Source organism: Primulina eburnea, chromosome 14 (genome assembly GCF_022965805.1).
Source record: "Primulina eburnea isolate SZY01 chromosome 14, ASM2296580v1, whole genome shotgun sequence".
Taxonomy (NCBI): Eukaryota; Viridiplantae; Streptophyta; class Magnoliopsida; order Lamiales; family Gesneriaceae; genus Primulina; species Primulina eburnea.
In genome coordinates this window covers 30065486-30085871 of record NC_133114.1, presented here as the reverse complement: position 1 = coordinate 30085871, position 20386 = coordinate 30065486, and the positions used below count along the sequence as shown (strand labels likewise).

At 35.7% G+C, this 20386-nt stretch overlaps 2 protein-coding genes and 1 long non-coding RNA gene across 5 annotated transcripts; 2 read left to right on the top strand and 1 right to left on the bottom strand.

The window, feature by feature from the left end:
• The first annotated feature begins 244 nt into the window (after positions 1 to 244).
• On the top strand, positions 245 to 2692 carry LOC140811634 (uncharacterized). 2 transcript variants are annotated; one of them, XR_012113499.1, is made up of 4 exons: positions 245 to 1382; positions 1458 to 1538; positions 1605 to 1702; positions 2196 to 2692. It is a non-coding gene; the product is annotated as an uncharacterized lncRNA (long non-coding RNA). The 2 variants fall into 2 exon arrangements; XR_012113500.1 differs by lacking the exon at positions 2196 to 2692 and adding an exon at positions 2080 to 2109.
• Positions 2693 to 8332: 5640 nt separating this feature from the next.
• On the top strand, positions 8333 to 12235 carry LOC140811797 (TPR repeat-containing thioredoxin TTL1-like). Of its 2 annotated transcripts, none has more exons than XM_073169866.1 (7): positions 8333 to 9572; positions 10209 to 10404; positions 10497 to 10681; positions 10763 to 11096; positions 11184 to 11391; positions 11470 to 11576; positions 11677 to 12235. In XM_073169866.1, the coding sequence occupies exons 1-7, from the start codon at positions 8671 to 8673 to the stop codon at positions 11827 to 11829; spliced, it is 2085 nt and encodes a 694-aa protein (XP_073025967.1). In that variant the 5' UTR covers positions 8333 to 8670; the 3' UTR covers positions 11830 to 12235. The 2 variants fall into 2 exon arrangements, with proteins under 2 accessions (XP_073025967.1, XP_073025968.1); XM_073169867.1 differs by having other exon boundaries at positions 8335 to 9572; positions 11187 to 11391.
• Positions 12236 to 14534: 2299 nt separating this feature from the next.
• Positions 14535 to 20034, bottom strand: LOC140813332 (phosphoenolpyruvate carboxylase). The gene is made up of 11 exons (XM_073171831.1): positions 19866 to 20034; positions 19403 to 19610; positions 18416 to 18807; positions 18216 to 18300; positions 17484 to 17706; positions 17208 to 17311; positions 17013 to 17100; positions 16721 to 16875; positions 15620 to 16618; positions 15148 to 15534; positions 14535 to 15068 (listed from the first exon to the last, which is right to left on the bottom strand). The coding sequence occupies exons 2-11, from the start codon at positions 19565 to 19567 to the stop codon at positions 14775 to 14777; spliced, it is 2892 nt and encodes a 963-aa protein (XP_073027932.1). The 5' UTR covers positions 19568 to 19610; positions 19866 to 20034; the 3' UTR covers positions 14535 to 14774.
• Between the last annotated feature and the right edge of the window lie 352 nt (positions 20035 to 20386).

Here is a 20386-nt window from a genome sequence, read left to right as displayed (position 1 = left end):
GAATTGTTTTCATATCTTTTTTCTCACTAGAAATAGTCTTTCGATCATTTTATTTGTTTCTCTTCCTTTTCGATATTTTTATTTGATAGGTTTTATTCAAATATCCTAAAATTTTAATTACAAAATTAAGTTATTTGTATACTTATAATTTTTTTAAAAAATATAAAATATCTAAAATGAGCTCTAAATTATATTCTTAATTTAAGAAATATGGATAGGCTTTAAATAATCTGCTACCAGGAGATGTAAAAACTAAAAAGAGACCAAAACAGGTGGGGAGTGTCCTAGACAAACCTCCTACGAGTACTGCAAACCACCAACCACTCTTGTCTCGGTTGTTACGGCGGCTATTTTTCAAACATCCTCTTCTTCGGGCCCGTTACCTGAGCATTGTCTGAATCATGCCATCGTCGCCCAAGTTATTCTATGCCCGCCCCTCTTCTTACAGCAGCAGCTCGACGGCTCTGGTGCTCGGTCTGCTCATTGGGCTTTCGGGTTTGGTCTTCGGGTTCATAGCGATTTCACGGCATAGTCTGGGCCATGATTGTAAATTGGGTAAGCCTTTGTCAGTGTCTCTGAGATGGGAAAATACCGGTGATGGCAGTCCAGATGAGGGGCCTGAGCGTCATAAACTGATGGGCTTTGTGGGGATTCAAACTGGGTTCGGATCCGCGGGCCGGCGAGGGGCATTTTGTCGGACTTGGTTTCCTTCTGATAATGATGGGCTTAAACGGCATTCACTAATATTCGTTTTCCGCTGCCTTTTTTACCCATTTGGTTACTCGCATTAACTTCATGTATATTGCCTGGAAATACTGTTTTGATCGTTAGCCAAAAAGCTCAATGCTTGGCATTTTCATTTTACTCATTTGCAATGGAAGATTTGTTCTCTTTTGCTCTTTCTTGTTTTTGTGTCAAGTTCTTGATGGATTGTTGTGTCTCGGAAGCTTTTGCTAGAGGCGCCATTAATATTTTGCTTATTGCACTTGTTATACATGTTCTGCGTTTGTCTGATGGCATGAATGTGCATTGTTTCAGAACTAATTATTGTGGAAACTATTTGGTTTGTCCATTCAAGATTAATTCTCTTCTAAACACGACTACTTTTTCCCTGATTCAACAATTGTTTTATTCAAATCGGAACATATAACTATCTTAGTTGTTCATTATTACTTGTGTTCTACCTGGATTAGTTGAAACGCTCTTCAATTGCTTGGAATGGAATGATAGGTTTGAAGAAAGCACTGGGTTGGCATTTAGATTTGTAATTGGTAGAACCATGATGCATCGAAGATGTCAGAGCTTGAGAAGGAGGTTGCAAAGTATGACGATTTCCTGCTGCTAGATATCGAGGAGGAGTACAGTAAGCTCCCATACAAAACGTTAGTTCTGTTTTGTTATCCATGGATACTATGAAGCCGTTCTCTTGGTTAATCTTACCTTTATCTATTTTGCAGCTTGGCTATTTTCAAAGATGCCTATGCTCTTTATGATTATGATTTCTATGTCAAAGCTGACGATGACATATTTACGACCGGGTAAGAAGATTTTACCAGTTTGACTTTGTACATAAGTTTTCTCAGCTATAATTTGTTTGTGAGCAGACCTACTATCCTTGCTCCTGGCTAAAGATCGTTCACATTCACTAACATACCTTGGTTGCATGAAGAAAGGTCCAGTATCACTGATCCAAAACTAAATGGTTAGTGCCACAATATTCTTGTTTACTAGTTATAATGAGCTGGCTTTTCATGTGACTAAAATCAATTGTATAATGATAAAAATAATAATCAATCAGAAATCTTCCTAAACGCCACTCTCGCTTTTTTTTTTTTAAAAATCAATTCGAATCATTTTGCTTTGTGCCCTTATTCAGCTGTGATGAATAATGATTTCAATAAGATCATGTATCGTATGATGTGGTCGAATATGCAACTAATGAAATATGTCGCCAACTTTTAACAAACACTGTAGCACTGACCTTATGTTGAAGAACTTTGCCATAGAACTTAGGATCATACCTAAGCAGCTTTTCATCCCAAAAAAAAAAGATGAAATTTTAAGTAATTGTTTTAATAGATCATTCGACTTGGCCCCCAAAATTGTTGAGTTGTCTTTCCCATCCCATGTCACCCCAAATCGTGGATCTACTCCTGATAGATTGGTTCGTCTTTCCTATGTTTTGTGAATTTTAGGACTCTGCGACCACAGTAAAGATACATGTTCGAAGAGCTCTACTCTTATCAGATGACGATGAATATCGAGCTTAACTGCATACAACCAAATGCAGAAACTGGAACAATTTTTTGGGAGTGGTTGCTCCTGTTGCAGTAACCATGCATTGATATATTATATGCAGCAGCTCAGTTTCTGTTGCCCCCGGCGATTTTCGAGCAGAGACCAATTTTTTGGCACTGATTCTTCATATGAGACAGAATTCTTGATGGGGGTATGGATTTTGAAGGTTTGGAGACACAGCAAGTGGTGAGAATGTTACTTCTTTGCGAGGCATGTGAAATTTTTACATCCTCGTACCCCAAGACTTCATTATTAATGTAACATAGAGAATACAATTCATTTTTTACATTTTGTGAGCGTAAATGGGCTTCTCATGGCCTCACTGTGTGTCTGTATGTGTATATATCGCTAAGCAAAAATCAAAATCAAGCATTTAATCAGAGATATTTGGGTTGTTTTTGGATTGAAGTATTTTAATATTAATAGTATTTTCTAAAATAACAGGGGAAACTTTTAAGATCATATAGAACCTTCTGCATTTGATTAAAAGTTTGAAAAAATGGAAATTTATTTTTTTGAATAAAAAATCAAGGTGCATTATTATTTTTTAAAAATATAATGAATTGGAAAACCTTTCATCTTTCCCTTTTTTTTTTTTTTTCAATTCATACTTAGTCAATGAATTTAGACGATATGTTTTAAATGTATAAAGCTCAAATTCAAATTTTAGAAAAAAATATAGGAAAAATCTTTTGCACCTATAATATGAGTGATGGCTACAAGAACTTTTTCCTTGAAAAAAGATAAAATATATTGCCTTTGTGCATCCTTGTAGTCGCCTAGGCTTAAATGTAGCGTGAATTATTTGTTCGTTTTGCGGATAATTCCTTGTACCCTTTGAGCTCTCCCTCACAAGACATTCTAAGTTTGGCTACTATGATTCTCCTCCATCCAATTTCTGTTCCTTTTACTAGTAATGGAACCTTTTTTTTTAATAGATATCTAAAGGCCAAACGACGACGACGCAGCATAAAATTTATAAATTTTAATTCAAAAATTATTTCACCGCTCTTAGATGACAAATTATTTTAGCGGATTTTTTACATTAACGTTTCTACGAGGATATACAAGAGAGGTAAATGCCAAAGGCAAAAACTTGCGTGAGACGATCTCGCGGATCGTATTTGTGAGACGGATCCCTTAATTGAGTCATCCATGAAAAAATATTAATTTTTATGCTAAGAGTATTACTTTTTGTTGTGAATATAGGTATGGTTGACCTATCTCATAGATTATGATCCGTGATACGGTCTCACATAAGACCTATCCGATGCCAAATATCATGGAAGAAAAATCTAAATTTGGGTTGCAGATTATCATTATTGGGCCAGCTCATTATTCTCCAAAGTGTAGAGCATAGACTGGTCTACAGCCTGCCTACCTATATGAGATCCTTGGGCTGCCTAACAGGCCCATTTCTGGAGTGACGTGTATACTTTTTCTTTTCCTTTATTACTTATTATAATTTTTTTTTTTGCAATTAATTTTTGATATTATAATGTTTTAGTTGTTAACAAAACTTGTGTATTTTCTCGAAATTATATTACTTGCACGAGGTACTTGACATTTTCCGCACACAAAGACAATAACAACCACATCAACTGAGCCGTGATAAATATATGTATTTATAAAATGATATATGATATATAATGTACTCATATTGTGATGATATCAAGTCAATTATTCATCGATTGAACATGTATAGAAAAATAGAATAACTATCAAATCATCAAAGTTTGAGCAGGTGCAACAACCTCAATGAAATATAAGGAAGATATACATACGATAACATCAATAAAGTGTTATCAAATTCAAAATCTCTAACATGTCAATTATAGGACCCACAAATGTCACATATTCCACGCCAATTCAAATAAAACAAGTAGATATATAATTTCACTCAAATATTCAATCATATCTTATTCGGTTGCAACATAGTTTATGGCGCGAAATGTTTTTTGATTGGGAAATGGTGAGTGCGCTGCACGGTAAAGAGCACAAGTTGAGGAGCTAATATAATCAAAATACCCATAACTAAACCACCAAGTAGAGGTTTAATTATTCTATTGACTTCCGTTTATATGTTTCTGTTCATTCCCTATAATCTAATATACGACTTTCAACACATTATGCATGTAATAAATAAAAATATAACATTCCATATTTTCTATTTAGTATGTATATATATATATATATATACATATAGATTTGTTGAATGTACAAAAACTTGTGTAAGATGGTTTCTCGAGTCATATTTGATGAGACAGATATCTTATTTGGATTATATATGAAAAAATATTTCTTTTTATTATGAATATCGGTAGGGTTGACCAGGCTAACAGATAAAAATTCGTGAGATCAACTCACAAGAAATCTACTCTGTTACATGTATTCCTATATTTTCTTCACTTTTTTTATTTTCCATTTGTTGCTTCTCCTTTTTTCTCCACATGCCCGTGATTCTTCTTACCAAGTTGATTGAAATTGACTATATTCTTTAGTTGATAAGCTCAAATTTTACGTGAAAAATCAATGACTTGATGATACAATATACACAGTCCCGTTGTTGACAGCGATGTCGATCTAAAGAATGTGTGACATAATTAAATTCTTGAATAGAAAAAAAAAAGAATATATTGTTTCTCCGTGTTTGCAAAAAATATATTTATATTGTAATATAATATATCTAGAATGGCATTTTAGATTTATGGAAAATCAAATTTTCATGTTGTTTAATGCGTTTGTGCATGAGAGACGATTGTCATATAAAAAAAACATAATATTTTAGCCATTAATTGTAAGAGATTAAATAAAATCACATATAATTGATAGTATCTGATGGGTCGATTCTATTATTAGCTATTAGTAATTGTGCTTACACAACAACTATTTTGAGACGGTCTCACGGATCAATTTTTTGAGTCGAATATCTTATTTGGGTTCCATTAAAAAAATATTACTTTTTATGTTAAAATTATTACTTTTTATTATGAATATCGGTAAGATTGACCTGTCTTACAGATAAAAATTCGTAATACCGTCTTACGAGATACGTATTCTTATGATTATATAATATTGGAGGCAAAAAGCTGTTTGTTTGAAACTTCAATTTTTTTTTAAAGCAGGGATATTAAATAACTGAAATGTTATTAATATTGATGTACCACCATAGAGTGATTAGTATTAATAAAGAAACTAGTATTTAACCCGTGCGATGCACGGGATGATATTATTAAAAATTAATGAAAAATAAATAGATCATTTAAATTGAAAAAATAATATAATTATAAAAACTATTTTTTCGCTAATTTTTTAAAAAAAATTAAATACAACACATGTCGATTTAATTTTTTTGGCAATGACATGATGCTTAATGTAGTTTATGTTTCTAACATTGATTAGTTTCAATTTAAATAAAAAAACATATAATACATAAATTATATTTGAATTAATATAAAAATAAATTAAATTCAAATTTGAACTAAATGAATTGATATAGTCAATGCAAGCAATAATTGAAGCTATCATTTATTGCAGTACACATATTTCAATATTTATATATATATTTCCATTTTTAGAAATGACATTTTGGCGAGAAATTATTATTTTTGACAAAAACTCTGCTTTTATATATAATATAGATTTGATTATTCTATATTAAAACTGAAATATATTTTTTTATGATATAATTAAATGTTAGTAAATGATCTCAATTTTCATAAAAATACGAGAATTCACACTATTTAATAATAAATTAATCACATTTAATTAAATAAAATAAGGGGATATTCGAGGGGAATCTGGATGGCGGCGTGAGGCTACATGGTAGGGGGGTGATGGGCTTAGCTGGACGCCATTCCAAAATGAGAATGGGCCAGCTGGCACCCCAATCTCTCGCACATGGCCAGCTGCTTCTGTCTGTCCGCACCCTAGCTTTTTTCACTTTCCCATAATACCCCTTAATTGCATTCATCGCTCTTCTTTAACATTAAAAAAAATGTAAACTCCATGTATGTAATTTAAGATTTTCAAAATAGGAAACAACATTTTTTGATCGCGTAACATGTATATATATTTATTTTTTGTCACGTTATTTTTCAATTATTCTCAAGTCTTATTAATTTTTTCACAAATCGAAGCAACGGTTTATTTGTTCTCAACCGGATTTAAACTCTGATATCTCCCATAATAAACAAGATAATTATATCAGTACAATGCATGATTCATGGGTGGTGACAGTCTTATTACTTTTCCTATCTAAAATATCCAAAGTCAATTAATCAAAAGTATGTATCTTGTGAGACGGTATTATGAATCTCTATATGTGAGACGAGTCAACCTTACCGATATTCATAATAAAAAGTAATAATCTTATCATAAAAAAGTAATACTTTCATAGATGACTCAAATAAAATATATGTCTCATCAAATACGACCCGTAAAACCGTCTCACAGAAATTTTTGTCATAAGCAGCATTTTAGTTAATAAGTCCTAATTTCATTAGTGTGGCAGTTGAAACATTTCGATGGATCTTTTACACATTCATAACTAAAAATCAGGAGTAGGTCTCATGTGAGACCGTCTCACGGATATCAATCTGTGAGACGGGTCAACCCTATCCATATTCACCACAAAAATTAGTACTATTAGCATAAAAAGCAATACTATTTCATGGATTACCCAAATAAAGATCCGTCTCACAAAATTTGACCCGTGAGACCGTCTCACACAAGTTTTTGCCATAAATCAGTGTATCCAAAATTAAATTTCTAAAAGTTAAAAATAATCAATTTTTTTATATTCTCCCAACCACTAGTACAAGTATAACAACCCCCAATCAAATTTGGAGCTTTATTTTTTAGTTTTTGAAAGAGAAAGTTCACGTTTTTTTAAAATAAAAAATGTGTGTGTGATGATTTTGCCTATCGTCTGTCAGTTTGAGTGTGTATGGAAATATTCCATTAATTCACACCCATATAATATAAAACGAGGCATTTTCGTAAATCTATGGGATCTGTGGGGGTAATAAAGGAAACAGAATAACATGCAAGAACTGGGGAAACGTTGGGAACTTGGACCAGCTTATAAATAAATATCTTACGTCAGCTGCTTACACCATTAAAAGTTCTCCAACGCACAGAGGAATCCAAGGGGACGCCTATATATATATATATATATATATATATATATATATATATATAAATTTAAATTAAGATAGATATCCAAAATCATATATATCATACAATTTAATAATTTATGTAAAACAGATAAATTGACAGACTCAGAAAAGGTGATCCGCTATCAAAATCGGCCAATGAGTAATTTTTTTTAAAAAAATTAATGTTATTAATCACATTTATAGTAACTGATTTTGATGCCAAACTACCAAATCCCATACGATTTTATTTTCTCAAGAAAACATATTACAATACAAATTATAAAATAATTACGTAAATATTATGAAATATAAAACTGTAAAAACTTTGATTATATAATTGTAACAGAGGCAGTTCGGTCACAATTAAATTTAAAACTATATTTGAATTTAAAGAAAAAAAATGTTTGTCAAACCATTTGTTTGGGATTTGGATGGAAAATGAGAAGCATTATCCTTATTTAAATACATGTAAAAACTTATGTGAGATCGTTTCACATGTCGTATTTTGTGATACAGATCTCTTATTTGGATCATCATGAAAAAATATCATTTTTTATTGTGAATATCGATAAGATTGATCCGTCTCACAGATAAAGACTTATGAGATCGTGACATACTCTTTAAATATCATGCAACAATCATTAATTATAAATTGACTTATCCACAAAACAAAGTAAAACCCAATATTTCAATTTGCAAAAAAAAAAAGAATTTTTTTTCCTTGAATCGTAGTTGGTTAGACATTATAAATTTGGTAGTGATTATCAATTGGAATATTAAATTTTAATAAATTAAGTTATGAATGAGCTGAATTATAAGTGATAATAAAGAGAAAATTAATAAATTTTTTAAAAAATATATTTATTAATTATTTTTTAGAGAGTAAATGGAGAGAGAGGAGAGGTGTCTCGTGAAGAAGCAGGTGAGATTTGAGAAGCCATGAAAACATCTTCTCTGCCATTATACATACATAAATACTGCTTCTTCATCTTCCTCTACTCTCTCTCCTTCTCCATTTTTCTTCTTCTTCGGTATCATGCATTCGCATTCATTCACGAGACCCCCATCTCCCTCTCTCTTTCTTTTGCTGCTGTTGTGGGAGCTTTTATGTTAACTGCTTCCTATTGGTTGTGAGAATTCACGCAGGATTACTTGCTTTCGGGATACGTGGTGCATATTTTTTTGTTGAAGATAGAAAGGCGTGCGCGCGGAAATGTCGCAGTATAAGAAAACCGCGTCGGAGTTTGTTTCGGAGACCCTGTCGGATCGGTTGAGGAGTTCTTTAAGTTGTGGGGAAGAAGATAATGGCGTTGACGTTAACAAGCCGGATTTCCGGGAGCTCGATCTGGGCTCCAGCTTTTCGCCGTTAAGGACCAGAACTGGTGGTCGCGTTTCTGCCACCTCCACAGCAACTACCACCACCACCACAAGCAGTAGTTCCAGTTCCTCAGGATCGGTCTCCGGCCGAATGTCCGCCGGGCCTAATCTGAATATGCCCAAGACGCCTGATTCCAACCCCAAAAGCTACTCAGGCGAACTCTCCGCGGTGAGTTCTCCATCAACGGCCCGAAGCTCTAAGCCGGGCCACAGACGTTCGCATTCCAGTGGATCGCACTCGGTTGTTTACTCTGGTACTGGGTCCGTCAGCTCTCCAGCTGGAAATGTAGTTCCAACCGGGAACATTTGCCCACCCGGCCGGATTTTGAAAACCGGCATGGTGAGTCGTCCGACGAGAACCGATGTATTAAGGTTTGGTGCAGGGAATTATGGACATGGCAGTATAATGCGGGGTGGTATTGCATCTAAATCTGTCGCTGATAGTGGACCCACAAGAGATCCGGGCAAGAAAATGGGAGTTTGCAATGGTAATGATCCGGAGGAGTTGAAGAGAATGGGGAATGAGAACTACAAGAAGGGTCAATTTGCAGAGGCTTTGAGCCTTTATGAAAAGGCCATCGCTATCTCTCCGAGGAATGCTGCGTACCATTGCAATCGGGCTGCGGCTCTGATGGGGCTAAAGCGGTTGGCCGAAGCTGTTAGGGAATGTGAAGAGGCCATTAGGTTAGATCCAGAGTATGGACGGGCGCACCACCGCTTAGGATCTTTGCTTCTTAGGTGAGTTTGTGGATAAAGAGTGATTCTTGTCGGGTTGTGTGTGAAAGCTTCAAAGTTTGATTCTTATTCTTGCCAATAATTTCGGAAAATAGATTAGCTTCTATATAGCCTTTTGAAATGTCAATTGATTTAACTGTAGTGAGTGGATCGTGGCAAGACTGATTCACTATCGAGTTAGTGAATGTTTTATGTGCATCAAACCGAGGCTACAACGTGGATTCCTTCTTGTCGTTTTAAGTGGATTTTGTCAATTGTATTTTCTTTTAGTTCCCCATCGTGCTAAGTCCTTCCCATTTGTGTTTCCAATTTTGCCATTAGAATATGTGGAGGCTTTTGAGGTTAAAGTGATAGGAAACTGAAAGCATCAAAATTACCCTCTAATGTTTGAATCTCTTCATTCCTTCTGTCGTCAGTGCAAGGATCTAGATTAATTTATTGGTTCATGTTTTGCAAGCATTGTCATGATTATGATCAGTTTGTTGTTGAAAGACTCAATTTCCTTGGTTTGTGTAATGAATTCTATATCCATTTGGTTTTTGTAGTTTCTGCTTTTTGCTTTTGTCGAAGGTTGTCCAAATTTTTGTTTTTACCTTTCATTTAACTCTAGAAACCTACCTAATCCTCCGAGCACGACAGTTTAGGGCAGGTTGAGAACGCCCAGAAGCATCTTTGTTTTCCCGGGCATCTGGCAGATCCCTTAGAGGTACAGAAGTTGCAGTCGGTAGAGAAGCATTTGATAAAGTGCACAGATTCTCGGAGAGTTGGAGACTGGAGAAGCACGCTGAGAGAAGTTGATGCTGCCATTGCTTCTGGTGCTGATGCCTCACCTCAGGTTCGATAAATTTCTTTACGTCCCACTATTATTTATTCTAAACCATGGAAGAACTTTTACCTCAATTGAACTGGTTGTATTTGAATTTACAGCTTTGTGCATGTAGAGCAGAGTCACTCTTGAAACTTCACCAATTAGATGATGCCTTTTTAGCCCTTCCAAATATTTCCAAATCTGAAATGCGGACTATTTCGCAGTTCCAGTCTGAGATATTTGGAATGCATTTTGAAGCATACCTGTTTTTTGTTAGAACCCAAATTGAGTTGGCACGAGGAAGGTGAGCTTAGAATTTTCCGCATTCCCTCAGGTAGATTGAGTGTAGGGTTCAAAGTATGATTAGAACCATGAAAGTTTGCAGGTTTGATAGTGCACTTACTACTATCGAGCAAGCATGGCAGATTGATCCTCAGAATGCTGAAATCTCAATTCTACTTGATAATGTGAGGTTGGTGGGACGAGCTCGTGTTCGTGGGAATGATCTATTCAAATCAGAAAGGTTCACTGAAGCCTGCTCTGCCTATGGAGAAGGTCTCAGGCTTGATCCTTTGAATCCCGTGCTATACTGTAACCGAGCAGCTTGTTGGTTTAAGCTCGGTAAGTGGGAACAGTCAGTAGACGACTGTAACCAGGCTCTACGTATTCAACCCAATTATACCAAAGCTCTCTTACGAAGAGCTGCCTCAAATAGCAAGGTCAAATAACTTTTCATTACCAAACCTATTTCCATACTCTACTGTGTTGCAGCTTTTAAAAATGTGATCAAACGTCAAATGTTATAGCAGCTTGAGCGCTGGAGTGAAGCTTTGAGGGATTACGAGCTATTAAGAAAGGAACTCCCAGAAGACAAAGAAGTTGCCGAATCGTTGTTTCATGTGCAAATTGCGTTTAAGAAATCACGTGGTGAAAACGTGTATAACATGAAATTTGGCGGAGAAGTCGAGACCGTTTCAGGGCTCGAGCAGTTCCGAGCAGAAATTTCGTCGTCTGGTAGCTGCTCCAATTTTTCATTAATCTTAATAGAGTAGTCTTTGTAGCAAGTTAATAATCATATATAGAAAATTACAGGTGCATCTGTGGTCCATTTTGAAGTCTGTTCGGATGTTCACTGCAAACATATCTCACCGTTCTTGGACACATTATGCGTCCGCTATCCCTCCATTAATTTTCTTAAGGTCAGAAAGTTTTGCCTCTTTTTTTATCCGGTCTTTGACCATTGTTCTGTAAAAACACGTGTAAATACCTTAAAACTGTGTGTTTACCTTAAACTTTAAGGTGAATATCGAGGAAAGCCCTGCAATCGCCAATGCCGAGAATGTTAGAAGCGTACCCACAATCAAGATTTACAAAAATGGAATCCGGGTAAAGGAAATGGTTTGCCCAAGTCCAGAGATCTTGGAATCCTCTGTGAGACATTATAGTATGTAGATAATGGATGCCCGATGCTCCTATACCTATACCAGTGTCGCGAAATTCAACTTGCATCTTCAAAACCCTGGCGCATCATAAACAAGGCTGCGCTAATGCTACAAGAAGATTCTCTGTGGAGCCAGCCATATCTGGCCATTACCAGGGCATTATAAGTCATAAGTGAGGTCTCTTTTGGTCTTTTATTCATTCATTCATTTTACATTTATCCATCTGTGATCATTTAAAACTTCTTTTCAAACCCGTTCTTACTGTTCTCCGGCAGACCAGCTACTTCGCTATACATGTTATTTCAAGAAAATAGGCATAATAAGACAATTGGTTGACATTTCAATACCATCAATATAATAGAGAATGTAACACCAAGTGTAACAGAATATTTGAAACGAATTGAGAGACATTTCAAGTTGGCTTTTAGATGTGGTTTGTACTACTCTATATGTGCGTCTATTTTATATACACATATTATACACACAAACTTTTAAGGAATGGATGCCTTGGTGGGGAAACATTAGACGACCATACACATGAGAAGGGTGAAATATGACTGTAATTAATGTATTTTTATTCTCTGCGTTTTTATTACTAGAATTACTTAAAAAGTTCATCTTTCTTTGCCTTTGCACCTTATATATGACTTCATTTTGTCAATTATTGTCGACAAAAACTTGTGTCAGACGGTCTCACGGGTCGAATTTGTGAGACAGATTTCTTATTTAGGTCACCCATGAAAAAGTATTATTTTTTATACTAAAAATATTACTTTTTATTGTGAATATGAGAAAGGTTGATCTGTCTCACAGATTAATATCCGTAAGACGGTCTCATATGAGACTCACTCATTATTGTCCTAATATTGTGATCGACTTCGGGTAAATGGTGGCATTAATTTCTCGTGCTTTCCACTTCCTGCTCACGATAAGTCGGGCTCTTTCTAGAACCAATAATTGATGTTTTTTTTTAAAAAAAATAAATAAATAGTTTATGGTTTTTTGATACTCTTACTTGCCACCATTTTCCTTTTTTAAAAACAAAAAATAATAATAATAGTGCACTGCAAATTGGTGTTGCACAGAAAACAGTGCTCCATATTTTTCTGAAAAATTTAGTTTATTTTCCGCATGAAAAAGGAAATTTAGTGCGCATATGATGTAAAGCGGCTGGCTGAGTTGAGAACCTTTGATGAAAGTTTGCATTTTTCTCCTCTGCCAGAAATCACATGTAAGCATCCAATAAAGAAAAAAAGCTGAAGGAAAAAAAATCACATGTTGGCAATTAATGCCTCACTTGGCACCTTCCGAACAGTGCCCACACATAAGTTGGTAATAAATTAAAGTCTAAGAAGTTGCCCTTTTTCTTGTGTTTCTACTTGCAAGTTGCGAAGCATGCTGTTTGGAGAGATGTTGCCTCAATTTCTTGTGTTTATACTCACAAAAAAATATCACATGATACTAAAAGTTAGTAATCTATGATTTATAGCTTATTTAACGCCAGAGTACAAGATTTGAGACGAAATTTTAGGAAGATACTCAATTGTAATAAACTTTTCTTCCACTCAAAAAAAATCAGTAAGATTAGAACGTAAAGAGGTAAGATACTTGCCTTCTAAAGTAATATCGTTTGAAGTTTGGCAGCACTCCCAAGGGTCCATGTAAAAGCATCCTAAGTAACTGAATGACTGAAATGGGAATTTTCCTTTTGTCCAGTGGATTCCATTTCCCTCAAAATACGGTTGACAGAGAAGATAGTTTAATAAATTATTACTAAATATAATATTTGAGGCATTAATATTTTACACTGACATACGTAATTAAATGCCCATCTCCGTAGAAGATCGGACATGTTATGTCATGCAAGGTGAAATTAATGCTATGCCCGAATATAAATAAGATATACATACAGAGATAGATCCATTAACTTTATAATCGAAAATTTTAATGTACATAAATATAGCTTGTGAATATTTCTATAGTTGCAGAGGCAAACACGCCTCCTGCGCGATTGGTCATTTAAAATGGAAAAATAAAATGCTCATATAAAATTTGCTACTTGTCCATAACTTTGGGAATGTGTATCATGTGAGAGACCGTCTCACGAATCCTAATCTGTGAGACGTGTCAATCCTACCGATATTCACAATAAAAAATAATACTCTTAACATAAAAAGTAATATTTTTTCATGGATGATCCAAATAAGATATCTGTCTCACAAAATAAGATATAGGAGACCGTCTCATATAAGTTTTTGCCCAACTTTAGTCTCGACTCTTTTTTAATTAGCGGTTCAATTCCCCTTTACAAATGTTGTTTTTATTCTTTGCTCTGTTTATTCAGCAGAATGGCATGGATCAATTTGAAAAGATGCTGTCAATATAAGATGTTAATATTATATATATCATTCATTTAATTAGCGGTTTGAATTTTTAACTAAATTAATTTACTTTATGAACTTCACGTCTGAGTTCTGATTCGACTTTTTTTTTTTTAAAAAAAAAATCGAGCTTAAATTCGAATATCTCCCGAATCGCTGGATTTTTGTTCACCCTAGTGGAAATGGAGAACCTTGCCTGATTGTTTATCTTTAACTAGTTTTATATATATATATATATATATATATATATAAGTATATTTTAAATTGCTGTTATTACCAGTTTTTGAAAAAAAAGAGTTCATGTCTAAAAGGAAAACTGGAACTACATAAAATGGATACCAACCAATTCACCATTATTGAACTATAGCAAGTGCCAAAAGTACAAGAGAGTAATTATTAAAATTTGATCAAAGGGCTTGAATCTAGCATAGTAACGAGATCAAGACTTATATAGTACGATCTTAGAGCAGAAGTGCGTCCAAATTTTCCAAGACACAAGGATCACAGCCTCTGTGATGAATCGGTTCGGAGGGATAAGTGTCGAGCTTAAACCAAAAATGGGAGATGGGAAGAATTAACCAGTGTTCTGCAGTCCAGCAGCAATACCCTTCATGGTCAAAATGAGTGTGTCTTCCAGTCCGGGGGCATATTCGCTCGTTGGATTCAACTTCACGAGATCATTAGCGGATTTGGATTCCATGTACTCTCTTGAGATATGGGGCCTCAGCGTCACATGGTAGTTCGGGTCCCGGATTCTTTTCAGGGTGTAAGCTTGGCACACGTTTAATGTTGTAATGTACGAGTCACGTAATCGGAGTCGTTGCTTCAAATACGGGTCACCTTCTAAGAGATCCTTGTGTCCAGCAATCTGTGAAAAGAAGATGGTTTCGTTTCATAGTATTCAAGTTCGATTTCGAAGAAATCTTATATAGGTGAAAAATAATTACCTGGAGAAGAAGAGACTTGGTCTCCTCGTAGTTGGCCCTCAAACGCTCGCCGAATGACCACAAATCTTCTGAAACGAGGAGTTTGTCAAATAATGCAGCAATACCAGGGTCGCCCTTGGCGAAAACCATTTCCATAAGATCAATTGTGACTCTAAAGAAAGGCCACTTGTTATACATCTCCTGCAGCACTTTCAGGTTTTTAATATCCTTCTGCAAGGCATATTTGAATGCTGCTCCGACACCAAGCCAAACAGGGAGATGAAATCTGGTCTGTGTCCAGGCAAAGATCCATGGGATGGCTCTAAGGGATTCAATGCCTCCACTAGGTTTACGCTTGGATGGACGACTCCCGATGTTCATTCGACCATACTCCAATTCTGGCGTGGCCTAAAACATTTTTTGCATGAATACTTTCAATCAAACAAATACTAGACCAGGAATAAATATTATTCAATACGTGGTAGTTACTTACAAGGCGAAAATATTCGACAAATCGTGGTTCTTTGAAAACGATTGACCGATACTCCTCTGTGGCAACAACAGCGATTTCATCCAAAAGCGCACGCCATTCGGGTTTGGGGGCAACCGGGGGATGCATTCCATGTTCTAGTGTAGCAGCTGTAAAACGTTGAAGTGTTCTGAAGCACAAGTGCTCCTCCCCAAACGACTGCTCAATAACTTCTCCTTGAACTGTAACACGCAGAGATCCGTGTATGGTGTCTGGCGGCTGAGACAATATAGCAAGATGAGTAGGGCCACCTCCTCGTCCAACAGTCCCTCCTCGACCATGGAACATGGTCAGTTTCACCCCGAATTCTTTGGCAACTTTTATCAGTTCCTCCTGAGCCTTGTACAATTGCCAAGCTGCAGATAGCCGACCAGCATCTTTTCCAGAGTCCGAATACCCAATCATGACTTCTTGCTTACCATTGATCCGGTTTTTGTACCAATCAATTGAGAAAAGACGTGCAACAGCAGCAGGAGCCGCCTCTAGATCAGCTAATTTCTCAAAAAGTGGAACGACTCTCAACGGCTGCTTCACATGGCATTCACGCTGTAAAAGCTCGACCGCTAACACGTCAGACGGGGCAGTAGCCATCGAAATGATGTATGCACCAAAGCAGTCAGATGGGAGTTCCGCCAAAACATGGAACGTGTTCAAAACATCAGAAATCTCTTCGGTTTTTGGAAGATCAGCTCCAAAGAGGGGTCGCTTGCCCCTGAGTTCAGACAGGAGCCATTCTTGTTTACGTTCTTCAGACCACTCCTTATATGACCCAATATCCAAGTGCTTGGTAATTGCGTCTAAAACGTCTGTATGCCTGTCTGACTCTTGCCTTATGTCGAGTCTCACGAGAGATAGCCCAAAGGTGGAAACTTGCCTCAGAAAATCTAAAAGGGACCCATCAGCAATTGGCCGGTCCCCACAAGCACAAAGAGATCGATAGCACACCTCAAGGGGCTCCAAAAACTACGATAAAAATAAACAAATTTAGCATAACGAGATTAAGTCCAGAGTTCTGGTTTATGTGAATTTTGCTTTAAGATGATCGTGAAATTACAAAAAAAAAACCTGCTCCACATTGGTGTAGGTTGTCTCCTCTGGGATATCAGATGTTCCCTGAGCTAATAAATGGCGAGAACGTTCGCGTGTCTGATAAAGCTTATCCCTCACATCCCCAAGAATGACCCGATAAGGTTCGTTTGGTGGAATTGTTTTCCAAAACTCTGAGAATGATACATTTGAACACATCAATAATTGATTACAAATACAGTTAATTCTGTAGATTGCATACCAAAAATATAACGTTCATTAATAAGAAGTATACAAAATAAATTTTACAGAAAAAGCATTTTTGTGTTACCTATAAAATGCTTTGCATCTCTCCTTGAAGATCTGTGCAGTTCATCTGCTCGAACACGAAGTTCATCATTGCAACGCCACATTGACAACTATAAGCCCAATGAAGTTTTGAGTATTAGCCACATACACGTTGTACGGCTCATCTGTCAACTTAAAAAAGAATAAAAGTGTTTCGACATATTTGCAGTGTGCATACCTCAAACATTAAATCCTCTATTTGGGAATAGTACAAGTTAGCAGCCATCATCCTGGCTAGTAAGCAAACATCCCTTGTTACCTCAGGCGTTACCCTTGGATTGCCTGCAATAAATTAACAAATAACCATTGTAATCCTAGAAAATAAAGAACATAAATAATGTACTCTGGAAAATGATACCAATGATGTATGCATTCTAATTCCTAATAGGCTAATACATAAACTTTTCGTGAATGAATTTATAAATGGGTCTAGATTTTGGGAAACAAAATATACCATCACGGTCTCCACCCATCCAAGAAGAAAATTGGATTAGAGGGGCGTTGTACGGAACACGCTCGTTGATTCCAATATTCTTAAGTGCTGTATCCACACGACGCAGAAACTTGGGGACTCCTTTCCAGATTGTTTCATGGAAGTAACTCATCCCTGCCCTCATTTCGTCTTGAGGAGTCGGGGGAGTCCTTCGGATTTCATCAGTTCGGAAAGCTGCTTGGATCTGTGGAAAGACATGAGATAAAAAAAGGCAGCAAAATAAGCAAGGCATGTCCTAGGATAATTCAACAGATATAAATTACATATTTGAAATCTAAATACACAATGACAACGGTGGATTGGTTCAGAAATAAAATGTTTCAATGGAAGAGAAAATAAGAACTCATTTTTAAGGGAAAATGCCACGTTTTCCAGCCTTTTGTACGGGAACTCAGTTATTTGCTCCAAATTTTCAAAGCACATCATATCGTCATTATATATAACAAAATCTCACGAAATAAAATATCAATTCCTTATCAATCACACCAGAACCTAAGAAGGAAATGCAGTAAATAATCCGTATTCCCAATTTGGTTAACGATAATAAGATTAAGTCCATCAAAGCAAACACAAATCCCGTATATGAATTCAAATGAAAGGGCTTTATCAATTATCACTAATTAAGAACCCAAGGAAAATATACCAAGCACATATTACCGTACAGATATGGATTAAAAAATAATCGATACATACCTCCCTCTGTAAAGCTTCATCGAGCTCCTGTTTATCATCAGGCGTAATATCTTTCGCATACAACTGAGCCAAGCAATTCCGAATCCTGACCAAGTGAAAGTCAACACAAAAGCAAGGAAGAGTTGAACAATTTGGCAAAAAGTAAGAACAAAATTTAGCTATTTATTCGAAAAAAAACACATATGGATTAGAGAACTGACCTTCCATGTTTCTGAAGCAATGATCTTCGAATAGATTGAGTGGGGTGAGCAGTGAAGACCAGATCCACAGTTTGATTCTTCAATTCATCAAAAACTTCTTGAGGAGACTTCTTCAAATCAACAACAAGTCTTTTGAGAGTCTCTTCAATGTCTGATTCAGTAGTAGCCGAGCTCTCATCTGTATAATCTCCTTTTTTCAACTTGTTCCTTCGACGATAAGCAATTTGAACCTCCTCAGCCAAGTTGGCCAAGTTAAGCATATGAGAAAAAGCCTTTGCAATGACAATTGAATCTCCGGGATCCAAACTCGTCAATACATTCCCAAGTTCTTCCAACTTTTTAGGATCACGCTTGCCTTCATACTCGGCAGAAAGTTCATAACATTCTTGCACCTGAAGTAATTATGGAAATTAAAGATACCACTTCTTCTATCTATGAAAAAATAGTAACAAACAAATCATAAATAAGATAAAATAATGATGTAAAAGATTTATATTCCTACTCAGTTCAAACACTATTAGTCACTTTTACTCGGTGAGTGTGGAGCTGGAGTAACAAAGCATCCTGTGATCAACCGACATGGACATCTTTGAAAACAAGCGAAACCCGATTTCTACAAGAAACTTTTCGGAATATGATTTTATTGACACAAGAACTAGCACAAAATTCCAGTTTTTATCAACAAGTTCTTCCAGGAGGGTTCAATAGAGCGCCGCCACTTAGTACATTAAAGGATGTCAAGACTTGTGCTTTTAGAAAAATCTTGGAACTCGATTTTAACCCCTGTTTGAACGTAATAATATTTTTAGCGCATGAATCTCAAGTTGAGTATGCGGTATGCGCCAAAATTCAGACAGAGCAACGACATTAGTGTTTAATCCTAACATCAAGATTCAATTTTTAATGATAAAATCTAAACTATAGACATTAAACTTCAAAAACATAATGTCTCCAATCCCAAAAGACAATAATTACAGTAATACATACCGTTTCTCTCAGATCCTCTCCATGCAAATCCTGAAGAATATCAAGAAACCGATCCAAAAGCAAGGCGTCATACTCAATAAGCTTATCATCCTCTGACACTTTCCCAGGAACCAAAAGCCTCAACTGAGCATCAATTGAAGCCAACTTCTCCAAATTTCTTGCCATTAATCCTTGAACCCCCTGTCTGAAATCTCAATTCTCAATAACCCTGCAAAAAAGGTGAGTCCAAAACCACAACCTTGAATCAATGAAACAAGCCCACAAAATTCTGATCAGGACCCAGAAAATAGGAACCGTATAAGGATTAGAAAGTGAGAGAAATAGCAGCTTCACGAAAAAAGTTTTAAAATCAATTCACGTCCAAATAGATTGTATTTGAAAAGGATGGCCCTTTTATTCATCGTCGTAAAACTCCCATAAATTCAAGGTTTAAAAGTGAGTAGTTTACGAGTGATGAATGTACCTTAAATCTGAATCGGTGGTCGTTGAGATTTTTGGAGAACAGAGTGGAAGAGAGATTAGGAGCAATAATTATGTGATCTAAACACACGGCAATAGGTAATCTATATATAGACAAAGCAAGAAAATTGAAAATTGCTTCGAACCCCTTTTATGGGAAAATCAAATTTTATTTTTGAGTAGGTCTCATGTGAGACCATCTCACGGATCTTAATCTGTGAGACGGATTAACCCTATGGATATTCATAATAAAAATTAATACTATCAGCATAAAAAGTAATACATTTTTATGGATGACTCAAATAAGAAGTTCGTCTCACAAATAAGACCCGTGAGACCGTCTCACATAAATTTTTGTCTTTATTTTTATTTTTTAAGAACTATTTTAACACAATAAGCTGGATGACGAATGTTACCAAAACCACACACACATAACTTTTATATATGTGTTATATAGAATATATATTTATAAATTATATATGTACATATAAAGTTAGCATAAAAAAATTCAATTTATTGCTTTAA